The sequence below is a fragment of the Sus scrofa genome, chromosome 12 (assembly GCF_000003025.6).
Source record: "Sus scrofa isolate TJ Tabasco breed Duroc chromosome 12, Sscrofa11.1, whole genome shotgun sequence".
Taxonomy (NCBI): Eukaryota; Metazoa; Chordata; class Mammalia; order Artiodactyla; family Suidae; genus Sus; species Sus scrofa.
Window position 1 is genome coordinate 61,272,432 of NC_010454.4, and position 20,701 is coordinate 61,293,132.

A 20,701-nucleotide genomic window follows, 5' to 3' on the forward strand; every position below is an offset into this window, starting at 1 on the left:
ACCAGCAAGACCAAATACCAGATGGCAGGTGTGGGTGCAGGAACAAAGGGCCCATTGAGACGGCTGGGGGCCAGACCGGCTCCACCTGCAGTCCTCACCCCACCTCACCAGCTAACTCCTAACGCCTGGCAGGTGCCCACCAGGTGAGAGCCTAGCAGCAAACCCCCCGGGGCCGTGTCACTTTCCACTTCCAAAAACCTGTCAGCCACCTGCTGGCAGGTCAAGTGCACGGAGGGCAGAGGCTGGCCGCCTCTAGAAGAAACCCATCTTCTGGACGTGGAGCGGCCCCGCTTGTCAGCACCAACGCCAGGTCAGGCCCCCAAGCACAGAACGGGACAGTTGGCAAGGGGCCTGCACCCACACAGCCGCTTCTGAAGGCACGAAGGTCGGCTTCCAGGACAACCAAACGCCCTTAACCAAAGACCAGTGTGCTGACCACCTGCGGCCAAAGCTTCGGGTCCCAGGATGGAGGACGGGGCAGGATGTCGACACTCACCAACCCAAGCACAGGCCTTCGTTCCCGGCCTGAAAACTCTGGTTTGAAAGCCTGAGACCCCAGAGTGAAGCTTCCTGCAGGGGACGCAGCTGGGGACAGGGTGGGTACTCTGGAACCCAGGGGGATTCACAGGTGCTTCCGCGAAAGGGCCCTGTGACAAAGGTGTCCAAAAGGATGCTTCAGAGACGAAAGGTCAGCCTTGGCACACGGCCAGGCGCAGACGGCACGGAGCTGCCCCTGGCCACACGCCTCTCTGACCATCGCCGCATCTCGGGAGGAGCTCGCTGCAGGTGCAGGTCCTACACCACGTCCCAGGCACGTCTCGGCATCACGCTCTGGCAACGGTCCCTGCATTTGAAACACTCCGCTTGGAGTCCCCGGCGTGGGTGAGGCGTCTGACCACAGCATCTCAGGGCACTGCAGGGGGGCGGGTTCGATCCCAGCCTGGTGCAGTGGGTTAAGCATCTGGTGTTGCCGCAGCTGCAGCGTGGATTCAATCCCCGGCCCAGGAACTTCCCCATGCCTAGCGTACAGCCATGGCAAGTGAGATAAGTCAGTGAAGATGGCCCTCAGGTGACTCTATGTATGTATTTATTTATTTCTGCTTTTCAGGGCCACACCTGTGGCATATGGGGGTTCCCGGGCTAGAGTCTGAATTGGAGCCGCAGCTGCCGGCCTGCACCACGGCCATGGCAACGGGGTATCTGAGCCACGTCTGCCACCTACACCACCGCTCACGGCAACACCAGATACCTAACCTGTTGAGCAAGGCCAGGAACGGAACCCGCATCCTCATGGAACCTGGTCGGGTTCATTTCTGCTGAGCCACACCGGGAACTCCCCAGGTCACTCTGAAGTATCCAAGTCCTGGACGTGTCACCACCCTGCCCCTACAAGGAGGAAATGCAGGCAGCAGGGACACCCCGGCCCCAGGGCAGGTCTGGGTGGGAAACAAACTGGTCCCAGCCTCTCTCCTCGGCTGCTGGAGGCGCTAAGGGGAGAATAGGCCGGTTTTCAGAATAAAATGTAGCTTTATTGTAACAGAGGAAAGACCACAAGCCATTAAAGAAAGAGCAGAATCGAACGTTCCCTCAACTCCACAGGTCAAGGGAGGTGTGAACAGCTCGGTGATAAAGTCCACAGCACAATCACTGGAATCTCATAATTTTTGTTTTCAAAGTGAGAGTAAATGAAACAGTCACTGGAATTCTCAAAAGAACAGCGATTTCACAACGCGAGCATCCACACGAGCAGAAGTACAACAGCACAAGGAGAGATGTTGCAGGAGGTGGCATCTGGTCGTCCGGGCACCGACGGGGAGCTGGAGGTGGCGGAGAGGGGCCCAGGGCCCGAGGGAGGCTGGCCAGGCCCGCTCCAGACCCACTCGGCCCAGCCGCGCGGCCACTCCCCAGCTTCTTGCTGGTCAAAATCCCCACTCACGACACTGAGGACGCAAGGCCCACTGCCTCCCTGGGAGGAGCTGCGTGGCAGACACGCTAGTGGGAGGGGCCGGCTGGTGACTCAGTGCTCGGACACCCGGGACAGCCTGGCCACCCCACGGCGTGGTTACAAGGACGGGAGACCATTCTATTTAGTAGCTGGACTGAAAGAAAACAAATCCCAAGTCCATGGGGTTCCTGACGAGGCGAAATCAAAGGCGGACCTCCGTGTGGAGGGCTCGGGGTGGAGCAACCCCCACCCGCAGCGCCTCCGGTCACAGGGGAAGCTCGGCAGCACAGAGAGAGGAAGCGCCCACAACACCAGCGCCGGGAAAAAGAGGATTCACCTGGATGTCCGCATTCAACAGGACGTCCAGAAAGGACGCGGCCTGCCTCCCCAGCCCTCACGCTCCTGGAGCAGCTGAGCCCTCAACGAGCGGGTGGCGGGGAAGGGGTGCGAGGAGGGACAGAGCGGGCAGAGAGGTGACCAGACTGCAGGAGACCTGCCAGAAACCCCGAGGCCAGGACAAGGGCTGTCCCCGCTTTGCCCGGGGGACGCCCCCGAAATGCACTGGCCACAGGTTGGCAGGAAGCCCCGGGACTCAGAGCCTGCAGCCACCATCAGCCAAGGGCCAGCCCCGCCAGACCTCTGCCCAGGGGAGCTCTCCCTGCAGTCACACACAGACGGGCCACCTGTGGCCACGTATGAGGACGTGGAAAGTGGACCTGCCCACGCTTCTCTGAGGATGCCTCTGGGTATTGACAAACAGGCCTTAAGACTTGTGTTTCCTGAATGCAGAAACACAAGGCAGACTGAAGCACAACCTGAACCCAGGCCTCTACCCTACACGGTGACCCCACGGCTTGACCCCAGCACCTCAGCACAGAGCAGCAGCCACTCGGCGCCTGCAACGCAAGCAGCCGAGGAGCCAGACCTGGGACCCGCCGGCCTGTGTGCGGCCTGCAGCCAAGGACAGTGTGCTCACCCTACGTAGTGAACGAGCCTAAAATCTGGAGAGGTCTGAAAAGCACATGCAATTCAAAGGTCCGTGTCCCCCCCAGGTTTTACTGGAACACAGCTTCGCTCACTTGCGTGGGACCTGGGGCAAAGACGGCACCGTCCACAGCCCCAAACAGCTACTGCCTGCCCCTGATGGAAGATCTGCCGACCCTGCGATGGCCCAGCCCCTCCGGGAGGAACCTCGCAGGTCAGGGCAGACTGGCTCCAGGATGCCCCCTGCCTGGGGCTCCGGCCTGTCACTCCCCAGACGCAGACAACCCCCAGGGACAGTGACGCTGTGGCTGCCCCTCACCCACCCTTCCCAGGCGCCAGCCCCGCCGTGCCTCCTGCTCCAAGAGAAAAGGCCAGATGCAGTGCCCACTGGACAAGGCGGCAGGAGAGCTCTTAGGACGGCCGGGCGGCCGGAAAGGAGACACGAGGAAGGGAGACAGGCCAATTCTGCGCCTTCCTTCACTAAAGGATGGGCACGATGGAGACCGTACCCGCTGCGCCCGCCAGCGTCGGCCAGGACACGGACGCTCCGACCAGGGGCGGGGCAACGAAAACAGCACCAAGTAAAAAGCAAGATTCACTCAGGGAAAAGGGAAGACAACCCAGTGTCAGCACGAGATCAGCAAACCCTCACGTCACTACCACTACGCCTACGAGACCCACCGTTCTAGAAAAAGAAAAAGAGGAGCCTAAGAAAACGCCTATTCCTAGAAAGCCGGGACGGCACAGGCGGCCTCCCGCATGCAGGGTGGCGCTAAGTTATCTGCGGGACAGACCCGCCGGCGCCTCCAGCTCCACAGGCTCCGGGGCTCCCGTGCCTAAGCCCGCGCCACGCACGACACACTGACAGAGAGACAGACCCCGCCAGGGCCGCCCCCTCCACTTGCCTGCTTTCTGGACCCACGAGAAACGCTGGCACCTCCACCCCCGCCCCGCGAGAAGCAGGAGCCACGGCCCAGGCCCCCCCGCACCCGGCCCACCTCCAGCCCACTGTCCGAACCCCACGTCCTGGGCACTCCTGGGGCCGCCTCCTGGGGGCCCAGGCTGCAGGGGAGCCGGGGCGCTGGGGGCGTCTGGCGGGCGGCAGGAAGCGGGGGCGGGGGGTCAGGATCACTCTGGGGGGCTTCCAGCTGACGGCTACTCGTACTCCAGGAACTGCTTGTGATAGAACAGCAAGTACCTGCGGGGAGAGAGCAGGAGCTCACGCCCTGCAGCACCAGGGGCCGAGCACGCAGGCCCCGGGGAGCAGAGACCCAGCGGGGAGCACCAGCGCCCCCACCCACATGGCCCAAGGTCTGCCTGCCGCTGCCGCCAGGGGCCAGGTTCCAGCCTCAACTCCCGGCCCCGCCTCCCTGCAGCCCCAAGGCTGTCTTCTCAAACTCGGGCTCCTCAGGGACCCGCGGGACCCAGGCCAGCACACCCACCCCTCGCTGTCCAGCACGTCCTCAATGCTGGCCTTGGTGATGATGGCGTCGTCACACTTGAACCACTGGTCCTTGTGCTGCCGGATGAAGCTGGTGTAGTGGCCGCTCTCCAGGGTCCCCTGGTGGTTGACCACCGCAAACAAGGAGTACCTGGTTTGGGGGGGCAGCAGGGAGGTTCCCTCAATTCCACCAGCTCCCGAGACCGTGGTCCCCACGGTCAGAGGCCTGTGTGTGGGGAGCAGTCCACTGACCAACGGCGAGAGCCCAGAACGAGCGCTGATGGATGAGGGCGCGGGGACTGGGCTCAGCCCCCGCCCCAGCGCGAGGGGGTGGGGCCGAGGGTCAGTGCCGGAGACACCGCCGCCGCTCTGCCCTCCCTCCTCCCGCCAACGAGAAGGATGGGAGAGAAGGAGCAGGGGCCCCACACCCAGGGGAGAAGGGCGGGCGCACGAGCCGCTCGTCAGAGGGTGGGAGGCCCCGGCCAGGAAGCAGGCCAGCCGCCAAAAGCACGAGAACGGCCCCTCAAACGCAGCCGGGCAACGCTCTGGCCACCCCTGCCCAAGCACAGGCCCACAGCCCGCCTCGCGCTCCAGCTGCCAGGACACACACAGGCACCGCTTACTTGTTGTCGTTACTGAGGCTGTCCGTCGGCTGCTGGTACTGGCCGTTCATCCTGCTCTCCTTGCTGCAACAGAGGGCGGAGACTCAGCATCGGGCCGCACAGTTAACGCAAGGCCTGCCGCTGAAATGATGCCAGCACTGTGCCAGGTGCGTCTGGTCCTGCCAACTCCACCCTCGCGGCCCGTGAGGAAACCCAGGCCCAGGCCGGCGGTGTGAAGCGTCGGGACGGAGGCTCGGAGACGGGATGGGCCCAGCCCCACGGCCGCTGCCCCACGACTTCCGGCTGCCGGCCTCCAGAACTGGGGACGGGTCTCTGCCGCTTGAAACCTCCAGCCTGCAGCTGTGCTCGACGGCAGCCTCGCTCATGAGAGACTGTCCTGGCATCAGAGGAGGGTCCGTTTTAAGTGCTCTGCGACATATCGACTCCGAAACAAGGCCACCGAACTCTCCAAGTGCAAAGTCACACTACTGCTCTGTGCTCCACGCCTGTGCCTTCAGCTGCAACGCTACCCTGTGACCCCGCGTGGAGGGTCCCCGTGTGGAGACCCCCCTGCAGGAGCACCCCCCTCACGCGGGGACTGTTTTGGGCTGAGTCAGGACAGTCGGCATTAGCAGATGCAGCGGCCCCACCAGGGACCTGGCAGCAGCCCGCGCGCCCACCCGCCCCTGGACCGGGGACAAACCTGGAGGCCATGAAGGGGGTCATGTCCAGCTCCAGCGGGAAGGACACGTAGGTGGTGATCTTCCGCCGGAGCTTGGCCGAGTGCTCGAACCGCTGCAGAAACGGGAGAGGGAAGCGGTGGTCTCCGCGGCCCCTTCCCTTTTTAGGCGGCCTCGGCCACAGCAGAGCCCGGGGACAGCCTCCACCCATGCCACGGCACCCACGGGCTCCGGCCAGCCGCCAAAGGCACGAAATGCTGGGACGTGACCAGAGCGCAGTCGGGGTGTGGGGGGCACTGACACACCAGACCTGACACTTGCAGATCCAGCTCCAGACCTGCCAGCCAGGACCTTCCTTTTCTCCTTTTTAGGGGCACAGGGGTGGCGCATAGAAGCTTCGAGGCTAGGAACGGAACTGGAGCTACAGCTGCTGGCCTACGACACAACCGCAGCCACGCAGGATCTGAGCCGCGCCTGTGACCCACACCACAGCTCTCGGCAACACCAGATCCTTAACCCGCGGAGCGAGGCCGGGGCTCGAACCTCATCCTCATCAGTACTAGTCGGGTTTGTGACCGATGAGCCACAACGGGAACTCCTGTCTTAGGTTTTTAAAAGGTCACGAAATAAAAGCAACAGAGACAATGATTTATACACAAAACCAGACAAAGGTCCAAAACCAGCACACGCGCAACCTTTGCTGCGAAACCTCCTGCAACACGCTGCCCACAGCTCGCAGCTCGCACCCACTGCCGGCCTTCCCGGGAGAGGCCGGCCCGCGCCAGGACGAGACGGGAGCGGAGGGTCTTTGCCGTGGGCCTGCGGGATGCGCAGGGAGGAGGAGCAAAACCCTAACGCGCCCTGAGGAACTCACCCCGCCTTCCTCACGAAGCAGCTCCTCTTCTTCTTTCCCTTTTCTGCCTTTCTAGGGCTGCACTTGCGGCATACGCAAGTCCCCAGGCTGGGAGTCAAATCTGAACTGCAGCCGCCGGCCTACACCACGGCCATAGCAACACTGCATCCAAGCCACGTCTGCCACCCACACCACAGCTCATGGCAACGCCGGACCTTTAACCCACTGAGCAGGGCCGGGGATTGAACCCGCAACCTCGTGGATACTAGCTGGGTTCCTTACCACTGAGCCATGATGGGAACTCCTGAAACAGCTGCAGGTCCTCCTCCTACTCCGGCCGCTGCCCCCCTCCCGCCCCCCTGGCCTGGAGACGCCGGTGGAACTTACTTTGAGATGAAAACAGGCAACAATAGGCAGCTTCTTCATGGTGAGCTGCTTGGTGGACTCCTGGTAGCTGTGGCAACCGCTACACTTGATCTTGGCACTGCTCCCCAAGTGCTCGGGTCTGGTAAACCTGCCGTGCGTTGAAAAATGCAATTTTAGGAAAGAGGGATGGAGAGGTCGGGGTGAAAGGTTACTTTATTACGTTCAGCATCACTTTAAAAAATATTTTCTTGCAGTTCCCGTTGTGGCTCAGTGGTTAACAAACCCGACTAGAATCCATCAGGATATACTTTAATCCCTGGCCTTGCTCAGTAAGTCTAGGACCCAGTGCTGCCATGAGCTGTGGTGTAGGCAGGGAGCTACAGCCTGGACTGGACCCCTAGCCTGGGAACCTCCATATGCTGCAGGTGTGGCCCTAAGAAGACAAAAAACAAACAAAATTTCTTAAAACTTTTCTAAAAGTGGAAAGTCTAAAGTGCCCACTGTGGCTCAGCAGGTTATGAAACCCAACATTGTCCCCATGAAGAAGCGGGTTCAATCCCCAGCCTCGCTCAGTGGGTTAAGGATCCGGTGTGGCTGTGGCTGAGGCAGAGACCTCAGCGGCAGCTCCGATTCAACCCCTGCCCCAGGAACGTCCATAGGCCGCGAGGTGGCCCTAAAAATGAGGGGGGAAAAAAAAAATCTTTAAATGTGGGATTTCTAGAAATGGAGACCAGATCTGCGGCTGCCAGGAGCTAAGGAGGCAGTGGTGGTGGGTGGGCAGGCGTGTGGCTGTGAGGGATCCCGCAGGGACTGTGCGATGCTGCTGGCCTGACTCTGATCCTGTGCTCTAGCCTTACAGGATGCTACCCCTGGGGGAGCCGGGTAGAGAGCACGTGGGATCTCTCTGGGTTACGTCTTACAACTGCAGGCAAAACGTCAATTATCTCAAAGGAAAAAGGTTAATTAAAAAAAAAAAATGAGATTTGGGGGGTTCCCACGGTGGTGAGTGGGTTAAGGAGCCGACTGCAGCGCTCAGGCCACTGGAGAAGCGAGGGTTTGACCCCGGCCCAGCACAGTGGGTCGAGGCTCTGACGTTGCTGGACTTCACCCTGAACAGCCTGGACGCAAAGACGGGCCCCCTCCTCCGTAACTCGCCTCCGCAGGCAGTCCGTGAGGGTCGTGGTCCCCGACGCGTGGCTCTCCCCGTTCACCACGCTGCCCTCGCTGCCGGGGCTCAGCGGCCAGAAGGGCGTGGAGGAGCCAGGCAGGTCCAGGCTAATGTCCCAGAAAGGGTCGATGGTGGTGGAGACGCCGCTGGGAACGAAAGAGACAGGACGTGTGGGCGCGGATGACGGGAGAGCGAGGACGCCGCCGGGCCAGGGGCACAGCGCGCAGACCACCCACGGCCACGGCTGCCCCTGCAGCAACGGCCTCCGAGCCCCAAAGATCAGCACGGCTGTTCCGGGAACTGCGGAAAAACACAAGCTCCTGGGCCTCCCCTGAGGGATCGACCGCAGCGCCTGGACCGGGGGCTTCGGGCCCAGGAGCTGGGAGCTGCAGGCCTCGCCGCGAGCCGCCCTCCGGGGCACGCGACGCACTGCCTCACAAGCCGACTCCACCCGAGGACCCCGGCCGGGAAATGCCGCAGACGGGCCCACAGGACAAGAGCCCCGAGTCCAGACCCTGCTCGGTCGGCGGCCTGGAGCACCCTCGCCTCGGAGGCGGCGTCACACGGGAACCTGGCCCCTTCCCAACCGCAGGGCCCGCTCACCACAGGTTCGGAGTAGCTTCAGTGGGTGACCAGGGCTTTTTAAAAACACAACAACGACCGAAGTGGAAGAAAAAGCGGGGAGGGCCTGAGGGGAAGGAGGGCTCGCGACCTCCCCAGCCAGGCCCTCGGCCCCCCGGAGTCAAAGCCGAGCCCAGGACGAGGGACGCTGCTCCCGAGAAAACGGAAACACAAATGCGGAACCACCACCAGGGACACCCGTGGGAAGCGGAGACGTGGGGGCGGTCGGAGCAGCTTGGGGGAGGCCCCCGCCCCTGAAGGGCACCCAACGCCGCACCAAGAAGGCCCGGCTGGGGCACCGGGGTCTGAGCCCTTCGACCTCGGCCGTGACCAGCCCCGTGGCGGCAGCGGGCGGCACAGGAGCAGGCGGGTCTGAGGCGGCCCGCGTCGGCGGGAGGCACTTACTGGCACACCTGGCAGGTGACGTCGGACTGCAGCCCGCCCGTGAAGATCTGGTCTATGATGCAGTTGCAGTGGTTGGGGTTGTTGGCCTTCTTCCCGTTGTCGTCACCTGGGGAGACCGCAGCCCTGTGATCCCGGCCCCAGGCCGGCGGGTTCCCGCCGCAGCCGCAGGCGGCCGCGCTTGCCAAGGCCGCCCGGTCTTTCCCACGCGGCGGGGAGGGCCGGCCGGCCGCGCGCGTCCCGTTTCCTCCTTGTGCCCCTCCCGCGGACTCCCCACCACCCGCCAGGACCCTGAATGCGTCTGCCGGCAGCAACGGGGGAGGCAGGCGACGCCCTCTTCACGAGCGGAAACGCAACAGTTTCTCACTGGGGGGCCAACACTCTGGCCAGAAGCCCCCAGAAGCCTTCCGCTCCTGGACCAGACAGAATGGGGTCCCTGCTCTAGGAGGCAGCCCTGCAGGACCCCTGCCCATCCCTGTCAGCTCCGGCCCTGGGCACCCGAGAGCCCCGATGGCACACGCTCCCCACACACCCGGCCGGCAGACAACCACACACGCGTGCTGCGGGGCCTGGGCTCAACTACATGCAGGGCATGGGGTGTTGTCTGGGCCCGTGTAAAGTCACGTAAAGCTACACTGTTACAAGGGATACAGGACGGCCGTTGGGTCTTCTGACAGCAGCTGTCTGGAAAGACAGGAGAGAAGACCCCAGAAGGATTTCAACCTTGGGCACAAAAAATTAGGATACGGGAAACACACAGAAAGATGCCACGAAAAACAGGCCGAAAGTCACCTGAGGTCACGACCCACGTGCAGGGCAGGCCTGGCTGGACGGCCCTCCCGGTGCTGGGGGCCGGGAGACCTGACCAGCCCAGGGCATCCTGACGGCCAGGCTCCCCACAACCAGGCGCCCAGGCCGCAGCTCCCTGTCCTCAGGGTCAGAGGCCACCCTGCTGCCCCTGCTGCATAGACACCACGCGACGTTGCCCGCTCAAGACGCACCAAGCAGCTCGCTGTGGACACAGCTCGCTGGGGACAGGGGCCGCCCCCGCCCCAGGACCCTCTCAGGCACCTTTGCAGTGGCGGTGCAGGACGTCCAGGGCCGCGATCAGGAACTCGTGCGCGTCCTGCTGCTCGTACCCCGCCAGGTGCCGGGCGTGCGTCCACACCAGGTGCAGCAGCTTGTACGGGATGTGTGGGGACCGGTGCCCGGAGTAAAACTGCTCAGAGAGAAGGAGAGCGAGCCCTGGACGCTGGGCGTGGACCTCGAGCAAGACCCTCCGACCACGGCGAGCTCCACGGACAAGCTGCCGCCTCTCCTTCAGCTCCGGTTTTATTTGGAGTTTTTTTTTTTTTTTTGTCTTTTGTGTTTTTTGTTATTGTTGTTGTTGTTATTGTTGCTTATTTCTTGGGCCGCTCCCGCGGCATATGGAGGTTCCCCGGCTAGGGGTCAAATCGGAGCTGTAGCCACTGGCCTACGCCAAAGCCACAGCAACGCGGGATCCGAGCCGCGTCTGCAACCTACACCACAGCTCACGGCAACACCGGATCGTTAACCCACTGAGCAAGGGCAGGGATCGAACCCGCAACCTCATGGTTCCTAGTCGGATTCGTTAACCACTGCACCACGATGGGAACTCCTATTTGGAGTTTTTGATCTGCACCTACTTTTCTCTATCCCACCATCCACTTCCCAGAGATGAGCAGAGGGATGAAGTGGGACAAACACTTGCCAAAACAAATACATACACAAAAAGGCGATGTTTGCTGTGTGTAAACTGTACCTTAATAAACCCGGGCCAAAAAACCAACCCCAGCAGCTGCTGGCAGGTTCCGGTAGGGGAACTCGTTAGGCTTGGCCAGCGGTTCGCCACCTCTTCCTGAAACGGGCCTGGCGATGAGCAACCGAGCTCTGCGGCCAGACGAGCGTGGACCAAGTGTACCCTGCTCTTGCCCCTGCCCTGGGCAGCCACTGCCCCGAGAGAAACGCGGGGGTGCAACAAGGGTCCCGACACAGTCAGACCAGGCTGAGGCTGCTGGCCCTGCGGGTGGACGCCTGATGAGCTGCTGGGCCTCCTAGTGGCCGAGGGGGCGGGAGCCAGGCCTGCGGGGTGGCAGGGCGGCTGCAGCGGAGTGCAGTCCTGCCCTTGGGGCTGGCCCGGGGTACGTGGACGCGCGTGGCTCAGGGCAGCCTACGAGCCGTCAGACAGAACCTGACTTCAACACAGGCGCCCCTAGAGAAGCAGGATCCCAAGGTCGGGCCACAGAAGAGGAACCCGCCCACCCTGCGAACGGAGCAGGGCACACGCCCTCTGTGTCGTGCTGGACACTCGCCCGCTGCTGACACCCACTAGACCCCGGGGCTGCCAAGTCCTCCCCGACAGCCCCTTTGGGAAAACCGTGCGTGCCACTGTCGAGGCACCTGTGAAACAGGCCCCCGCCCCGCGGTCCCGGGCTCCGCGGTCCCGGGCTCACCTCCTGGAAGAGCGACGACATCTCGCAGACCAGGCAGGAGCTGGGGCTCTGCATCTCGCAGCGGTGCCGGTCCGACAGGAAGAAGTCCCGCAGCAGCGGCGTGTGCGTGAGCGCCTGCACGATGCAGTTCATGAAGCACGTGTTCCCCAGGTTGATGAGGCCCCGCAGACCTGGCGCGGGAGAGCGGGCTGACGGCGCTGCGGGCAGGCGGCTACCCCCACCCCGCCCTCCAAGGCAGGACACGGGCAGGTCTCCAGTTTTATGCCGCTTTCCTATAAAACGTCCGGGGGGGGGTCCCCTGCCCCAGGACCCGAGGTTGCGATGGCAGCGCCAAGGTGTTCGGTGGCAACGGGAAGCCAGAAAGGAGCCTGACAAACTGGTGAACCAGGTGCGTACTTGCCGACGCCTCAGGAGGCCTGGGGACCCGCTCACAGGTGCCTCTGCCCAGGCCCCCGACCTGCAGCTGCCCACCAGGATGCGCGAGCCCAGGCCCACCTATGGTGCAGTTGGCGGTGATCTTGCGCCTCTTGGGGTTGTGGGTCAGCAGCTCCAGCTCCCGCTTGGTGGGCTCCCAGGTGGAGAACTTCTCCCCGATGCCTGGGCGGGCGGAAGGTGCCGTCAGGCGGCCTGCACGTCAAGGGGGGCCGCGCACGGGGCTCGCGGAAAGCGCCTCACAGACATCAGGGAGCGTCTTTCGGAGCCGGGGCCATGACCAGGCTGCCTTCTCGGGGGACAGGAGAGCAGCGCCCCGGCCCCCTTCTCCCCCGCCTGTGGCCCCGGAGCCCAGACGGCGGCGTCAGCACCCACGGGGGCACCAGGCAGGAAGGTGGAGGACCCTCCTGTGAAGGAGCCAGGCCCGAGAGGGGCCGGCGAAAGACACAGCGAAGCCCGGAACTGGGCCAACACTGCCACGAGCCACTCTCCCCCCGACACACAGCCTGCTCCCAAGACCCTGGCTCCATGGACCCCAGATTTCTGCATAACAACAATTAAAAGCCACACCCCCTGCGGGCAGGTGGAGACGAGGCGTGATTTCAGAAAGACTCCGACACGCGTCCCTGAGGTTTCAACGCTCTACGCAAAGAAGTAACGTCCTCAGACTCGGCTGCCTGCTCCCCCATCCCCAGGCTCAGCTCACAAGACAGTTCTCCAGAGAAGATCTGCCAACCAGCTCTGTGACCAGCACTGTCTCTCCTGTTCTAAGATCTCACATGAGGCGTCATTAAAGCAGAACAATTAAGGCAAAGAAGTGCGGGCCAGATGCTGGGGGTGTACACCCGCTGCACTGGCAACAGCTCTCCTAGCTGGGACATGGTCAGAGTCCATCGGGCTTTTCTGTACCTGTGATGCTGCCGTGGCCCACGGCCGTCTGTTAGAAGTGAGAACAAAATAAGCAAAAGAGAACGAAGAAGGAAAAATACCGGGGCAACCAAAAGGAAATACATGAACAAGAAAGCAAGCAGCCTGCATCCATCCCCCCACCTCTAGCCTGCAATCCACGTCCCTGATTCTCTTCTCTGTGGAAAGGTTCGTTTGTGCCGTAGATCAGACTCCAGAGGTGAGTGATACCATGTGGCATTTCTCTCTCCTTCCCACGTACTTCACTTAGTGTGAGAGTGGATGAGCAGTGGGACCCTGCTGCAGAGCACCGGGAACCACATCTGCCCTTACGACAGAGGCGATGTGAGGAAAAGAACGCACACTGTGTGCCACGGGGCCACCCTGCTGAGGAGCACAGCTTGACGACACTGTAAACCACTGAGGCGGGAAAATAAAAATCACTACAAAAGGGGGGTGCGGAGTTCCCGTCGTGGTGAGGTGGAAACGAATCCAACTAGGAACCATGAGGTTGCGGGTTCGATCCCTGGCCTCGCTCAGGGGGTTGAGGATCCCGCGTTGCTGGGGCCCTGGTGGAGGCCGGCGGCTGCAGCTCTGATTCAACCCCTAGCCTGGGAACCTCCATGTGCCGTGGATGCGGCCCTAAAAAGCAAAAAAAAAAAAAAAAAAAAAAGACAGAAAGCAAGCAAGCAGCTACGTGACGCGCGTACCCTGACTGTGTGCCGGGTGTGGACAGTGTGTGCCGCAGCCGTGGGGGCGGGAGGGTCCGCAGGGCACCGTGGCTCCCGCGGGACAGGAGACCCCCGCCTGTGGCCCGGCCCCGTCCCTGACAAGCACCCCAAACCCGCCAGGGCCCTGGCCATGGGGGCCCCAGGAGAAGCTCTCGTCCTAAAGATGAGAGTCCAGGGCTCCCCGGGTGGGGGCTGCTCAACAGAAAGACCAGGCGGGGATGAGACGCTGGGGGTTTTGAGCCCCCCGCCCCGACTCCACGTGGGAGGGAGAGGCTGGAAATGCAGCGGAGGACGCAGCCTGCCTCCGGAGGGGCCCTCGCCGGCCCCGAGCGCGGGGCTCAGGGGCTTCCGGGCCAGGGGGGGCGGCACCCCAACCCCGCGGGGGCAGCCGGGGCGCTTCACTCCCAGACCAGAGCCCGCAGCCTCTGCCTGGAGCCGGGCCCCGGCTCGCCGTGCGGACGGTCGGGGGCGCGGGGGGCGGCGCGCTCAGTTGAGGCCACACCTTGCATCTTCCAAGCCTTCCGCTGCTCCTCTTTGGCGACGGCCTCGATGTCCCTGTCGTAGATGTAGTCCTGGCACAAGAAGCAGTAAACGCCGCCGTACACAAGCTCGATGGCTGAGGACAGAGAGGGAGACACCACGTTTGCCGAAGACCAAAGCAGACGCCGCCTCAGGACACAAAGCAAACACCCAGCTTCCGAGGCGTCTCGCGTCTGCACCCTCCGCGCCCCCGAGAACCTGCAGCCCTTGAACCTGAGAACCTGAGAGAGCGCCCCCCAGAGGGTCCCGCCAGGAGCCGAGGGACCTGAGAAGGCCCGTCCACACCTCACACACTGTTTAAAAGGCGCTGTCACATTTCGGCAATTCTCACGATACTTCCAGCACCTCCATCATCACCGCACTTGTGCGGAGGTGTGGGAGCAGGGACCATCTGCTGAAGGCTCACACGATAGCCCTTTCCGGCAATAACAGGGTGTTTTTGGGTCTGCGCCCTCAGCACCCGCAAGTTCCAGGCCAGGAATCAGACCCAAGCCACAGCAGTGACAACAATGAATCCTTAACCTGCTAGGCCACCAGGGAACTCCAGCAATACAGTACTTGTCAACTGAGGTGTCTACCCTTTGAAAGACATTACTACTATCACACACCTAACAAACTACAGTATACTGTCAACGTAATTTTTTTTTTTTTTTTTTTGTCTTTTGTCTTTGTTGTTGTTGTTGCTATTTCTTGGGCCGCTCCCGAGGCATATGGAGGTTCCCAGGCTAGGGGTTGAATCGGAGCTGTAGCCACCGGCCTACGCCAGAGCCACAGCAACGCGGGATCCGAGCCGCGTCTGCAACCTACACCACAGCTCACGGCAACGCCGGATCGTTAACCCACTGAGCAAGGGCAGGGACCGAACCTGCAACCTCATGGTGCCTAGTCGGATTCGTTAACCACTGCGCCACGACGGGAACTCCCTGTCAACGTAATTTTTAAGTGCAGTGGGAAACCAAAAATTTGCGTGACTCGTTATGGAGGTATCTGCTTCATTAAGAAGCCAACCCACAGTGTCTGCGAGGTCTGCCAGTACCCAGAAGAGATGAAAACATGTCAGCACAAGAGCTCCTATATGAGGCTTGCCACGGTGGCCCAGCGGTAACGACCCACTAGTACACGGAGGACACGGGTTCAATTCCTGGCCTTGCTCACTAGCTTAAAGATCTGGCGTTGCCATGAGCTATGATGTAGGTCGCAGACTCGGCCTGGATCCCGCGTTGCTGTGGCTGTGTAGGCTGGCAGCTACAGGGGATGGCAACGGTAGCCTAGGAACTTCCGCATGCTATGGGTGCAGCCCTGAACAGACAAACGTGCACACACACACACGCGCGCAGCCTCAAGCGTTATCATCCACAGCAGCATCATTCAAAACCCAAGACAGACACCCAAATGTACACGAGCGGCTAACCAGATAAGCAAACTGTGGAACAGCTGCCCCAGGAACACTCTGCAACCACAAAGTAGTCCTGACACGTCACGGATGAACCCTGAAAAGCTGCTCAGAGAGAGAAGCAGATACTAAGGCCCACATTCCAAGAGTGCTTCCACATCAAATAGTCACTCAATGAAACCAGAACACACTCTCAAACTATGCACAAAAAATAAACTCAAAATGGGAGTTCCCGCTGTGCCTCAGTGGGTTAAGAATCTGACAAGTATCCATGAGGACTGGGTTCCACCCCGGCCTTGCTCAGTGGGTCAAAGGATCTGGTGTTGCCGTGAGCTGCGGTGTGGGTCGCAGACACGGCTGGGATCTGCGGTGTAGGCTGGCAGGTGCGGCTCCAATTCAACCCCTAGCCTGAGAACTTTCACTTGGTGCAGGTGTGGCCCTAAAAAGACAAAAACCAAACCAAACCAAACCTCACAATGGCTGAAAGAATTAAACACAAGACACCATAAAACTCTTAAAAGCTGTGTTATGTTGTGGCTCAGTAGTAAGGAACCTGACTAGTACCCATGAGGATGCGGATTCGATCCCTGGCCTCACTCAGTCGGTAAAGGATCCAGCATTTCCGTGAGCTGTGGGAAAGGTCGCAGACGTGGCCAAGATCTGGCGTGGCTGTGGCTGTGGTGCAGGCTGGTAGATGCTGCTGTGTCTCAACCCCTAGCCTGGAACTTCTATATGCTACAGGTGTGGCCCTAAGAAGACAAGTAAAAAACAAACTCTCAGCGGCCTTGGTCTTTCGGCTTCCAGGACTTAATGGACCCTCAGAGCCTGATGCCAACGCTACCAGAACCCAGAACCGCGGGGGCAGAGGGGCTTTGCTCTGACTTTCCAATAAAGCTGTTGGTCTGAAAACAAAAAACCAAAAACCAACCAAACAAGAAACCTCCTAGAAGAGAACACAATCGAACATTCTCTGACATCTGAGAATTGATTAGGTGAGTCTTCCACGATCAAGAATTAAAAACAAAAATAAACAATTGGGACCTAATCACTCACAAGCTTTTGCACAGCAAAGGAAACCATAAAACAAGTGAAAGACCAACCCACAGAATGCGAGCAAACAGCTGCAAACGACGCAACCAAAAAGGGCTTGATTTCCAAAATACAGAAACAACTCATCCAATTAAACGGCAAATAAAACAAACAACCCCACTGAAAAGGGGACGGAAGACCTCAGCAGACATCTCTCCAAAGAAGATACACAATGGCCAACAGGCACAGGAAAAAATGTTCCAACAATGTAATCACTAGAGAATCCAAGTCAAAACCACAGTAAGGTACCCTCACACCAGTCAGAGCGATCCTTGAGAAGCCCACACATAAATGCTGGAGGGGGCGTGGAGAAAAGGGAACCCCCTGCAGTGCTGGCGGGAATGTAAACTGGTACAACCACTATGGAGAACAGTATGGAGATTCCTCAGAAAACGAAATACACAACCACCACATGAGCCAGGAGTCCCACTCCGGGAACATAGGAGGAAAAAACTTTCATTAAGAAAGATACACGGAGGAGTTCCCGTCGTGGCTCAGGGGTTAACGAACCCAACTAGGAACCATGAGGTTGAGGGTTCGATCCCTGGCCTCGCTCAGTGGGTTGAGGATCCGGCGTTGCCGCGAGCTGTGGTGTAGGTCGCAGATGCGGCTCGATCCCGTGTGGCTGTGGCTGTGGTGTAGGCCGGTGGCTACAGCTCCGATTCGACCCCTCGCCTGGGAACCTCCATATGCCGCGGGAGCGGTCCTAGAAAAGGCAAAAAGACAAAAACATAAAGAAAGAAAGAAAAAGATACATGAGATGGGATTAAGACGGTGGAGGAGGAGGACTGGAGCTCACCTTCTCTCATAAAAGCAGCAAAATTACAACCAACTGTTGAACTTACCTTCAACCAAATGGACTATAAACTATCAAAAAAGACACCCTACTCCAGAAGACAAAGAGGAGGCCACGTCAAGAGGCAGGAGGGGCGATTACATGATATGAGCAACCCCATGCCCGCCAGGTGGGCAGCCCAGACTGGGAGGTAACTGTATCACAGAGACTCACCTGTGGCAGTGAGAGTTCTGAGCCCCACGTCAGGTCCCCACACCTGGGGATCCGGCACTGGGAGAGGGAGCCCCCAGAGCATCTGGCCTTGAAGGCCAGTGGGGCTCGTATGCAGGAGCTCCACGGGGCTGGGGGAAACGGAGACCCCATTCCTGAAAGGCGCACACAGGCTTTCATAGGCACTGGAGACCAGGGCAAAGCAGAGGCCTCCTGGGAATCCGGCTCAGACCTGCCTGCTGTTCTTGGAGGATCTCCTGGGCAGACAGGGGGTGACTGTGCCTCATTGTGGGGCAAGGACATTGCAGGCAAAGGTCTCAGGAATAGTCATCAGTGTGTGTTCCTCTAGAGGGGGTGTTTTGAATTTTTTTAAAGAAAAAAAATTTTTTTTGGTCTTTTTGTCTTTTTAGGGTCGCACCCATGGCATATGGAGGTTCTCAGGCTAGGGGTCGAATCGGAGCTACAGCTGCCGGCCTACACCACGGCCACAGCAACGCAGGATCCAAGCCATGTCTGTGACCTACACCTCAGCCCACGGCAACGCTGGATCCTTGACCCACAGAGCGAGGCCAAGGACTGAACCCACACCCTCATGTATACAGGTTGGGTCATTAGCCACTGAGCCACAGGGCATCTCCTAGGCGTGGCCATTTTGGAAAAATCTGGGCACACACATCAGGGCTGAGAAGCCCCAGGCCTAACAGTAATCTGGGTTGGAGCTCAGCCCCACCCTTCAGGAAAAAGGCTGCCTAAAGAGCCCCCAGGCACACAGCTACCTCAAATCCCACCCAGACAAAGCCCCACCCACCAGAGGCATAAGAATCAGCTCCATCTACCAGTGGGCAGACTTCAGAGCAGGAGAGGAAACCACCCACTGTCTGCAAGAAAGAGACCACACCAAACCCCACAGTGACCGTGCTCCAGACAAGGGAGCAGAAAATCCCCAGAAAAACAGCTGAGCAACCTGGAGACAACGAGCCTCCAAGAAAGACTTCAGACGGACGACAGGGAAGATGCTCCAAGACACTGGGAGTAAAGTGCAGGCGAAGACGGACGCATTACAAGAAACGCTGAGCAAAGAAACACAAGAGTTAAGGATTAAGCAGGCAGAGACGCAAAATTCAATAACGGAAATAAAAGATTCATTAGAAGCAACCCACAGAAGAATAAGGAGGCAGAAGAACAAACAAGCGAGGTGGAGGACAGACCAGTGACAATCACAGATGCGGAGCAGAAAGAGAAACCTCCCTAAGTGCGTGGGGAAGTTATCGCTCACTCAAATCCAGGACGCAAAACGAGTACCACACAAACCCACGGAGGAACACCCCGAGACACGGCTTAGTCAGACTGACCAAAATTAAAGACAGAGCGAAAACACCGAAAGCGGCTAGAGAAACAAACCAGTAACACACAAGGGAACCTCCATAAGGTTACTGGCAGATTTTTCAGCTGAAGCTCTGCAGGCCAGAAGGGAGTGGCAGGATACACTTAAAGAGAGGAAAGGAAAAAAGCCTCCAACCAAGATCACTCTACCCAGCAAGGCTCTCATTCAGATCTGAAGGAGAAATCAAAAGCCTTACAGATTAGCAAAAGCTAAGAGAATTCAGCACCACTAAACCAGCTTTACAGCATTTACTAAAGGAACTTCTCTAGGTGGAAAAACAGCCAAAACTACAAACAAAAGTATCACAAATGACAAGGCTCACCAGTGAAGGCACACATATGGTAAAGGCAGGAAATCACCCACCCACGAATATGCCACCAAAATCAGAAATCGTGAGAAGGGGAGGGTACAAATGCAGGACACTGGAGGTGCACTTGCAATTAAGAAACCGACAACCTAAAACACTCGTGTGTGTGTGTGTGTGTGTGTGTGTGTATAGACTCATGTATCAAAACTTCATGGTAACTACAAACCAAAAATCCACAACAGAGACACAAATAAAAAAAAGCAATCCAAACACATCACTAAAGACAGTCACCAAACTACAAGAGGAAAAGGGAAGAAAAAAGACCAACAAAAACAAATTCAAAACAGTTAATAAAATGGCAATGAGAACATATTTATCAATAATTACCTTAAACGTTAAATGGACTTAAATGCCCCAACCAGAAGACTGTCTGACTGGACACAAAAACAAGACCCACACATACGCTGTCTTCACGAGACCCACTTCACTTCTAGGGCCACATACAAACTGAAAGGGAGAGGATGGAAGAAAATACTCCATGCAAACGGGAGTCAAAGGGAAGCTGGAGCAGCAGTGCTCCTATCAGACAAAACAGACCTTAAAACAACACCATGAGAGACAAAGAGGGACGGTACATGATGATCAAAGGGTCAGTCCAAGAAAGAGGTAGAACAACTGCAAATACATATGTGCCCAAGACAGGAATCACCTCAATATAAAGGCAACTGCTACCAACCTTAAAAGGAAAAATCTACAGTAACACAATCATAGTGCGGGACTTTTAACACCCCACTTACAGCAACGGACAGATCATCCAGACAGAAAGTCCACAAGGAAACACAGGCCTTAAAAGACACATGAGATCAGATGGCCTTAAGAGACCCGTACAGAACACCACCTAGAAGCAGCGAGACACATGTTCTCAGGTGCACACAGAACACCCTCTAGGATTGATTACCTTCTGGACCACAAATCAAAGCCTCAGTAAATTTAAGAAAACTGAAATCATATCAAGAATCTTTCCTGACCACAACGCTATACAACTGGAAATCAACAAGGAAAAAAAACGTGCAAAAAACACAAACATGTGGAGACTAAACACCATACTACTAAACAACCAACGGGATCACTCAAGAAATCAAAGAGGAAATTTAAAAATACCTAGAAGCAAACGACAACAAAGATACAACACTCCAAAACCTATGGGATGCAACAAAAGCCGTTCTAAGAGGAAAGTTTATAGCAATACAAGCCCACATGAGGAAACAAGAAAAAGCTCAAACAACCTAACTACATCTAAAGCAACTCGAGAGAAGAGACAAGACCTAAAATTAGCAGAAAGAAAGAAATCATAAAGATCAGAGCAGAAATAAATGA

The 20,701-nt window shown here is 58.5% G+C and overlaps 1 protein-coding gene across 1 annotated transcript in view; it reads right to left on the bottom strand.

Moving 5' to 3' along the window:
* USP22 (ubiquitin specific peptidase 22) overlaps positions 1,508-20,701 on the bottom strand; it is a 34,443-nt gene continuing 15,249 nt past the window's right edge. Inside the window, exons 3-13 of the mRNA XM_021068045.1 lie at positions 14,108-14,221; positions 12,032-12,133; positions 11,537-11,706; positions 10,134-10,281; positions 9,066-9,171; positions 8,027-8,185; positions 6,893-7,019; positions 5,676-5,767; positions 4,994-5,056; positions 4,372-4,521; positions 1,508-4,127 (exon numbers count right to left, since the gene is read on the bottom strand). Of these exons, the coding sequence (XP_020923704.1) occupies positions 4,085-4,127; positions 4,372-4,521; positions 4,994-5,056; positions 5,676-5,767; positions 6,893-7,019; positions 8,027-8,185; positions 9,066-9,171; positions 10,134-10,281; positions 11,537-11,706; positions 12,032-12,133; positions 14,108-14,221 (1,274 nt within the window). The 3' untranslated portion in view covers positions 1,508-4,084. The remainder of the gene's footprint in view (positions 4,128-4,371; positions 4,522-4,993; positions 5,057-5,675; positions 5,768-6,892; positions 7,020-8,026; positions 8,186-9,065; positions 9,172-10,133; positions 10,282-11,536; positions 11,707-12,031; positions 12,134-14,107; positions 14,222-20,701) is intronic.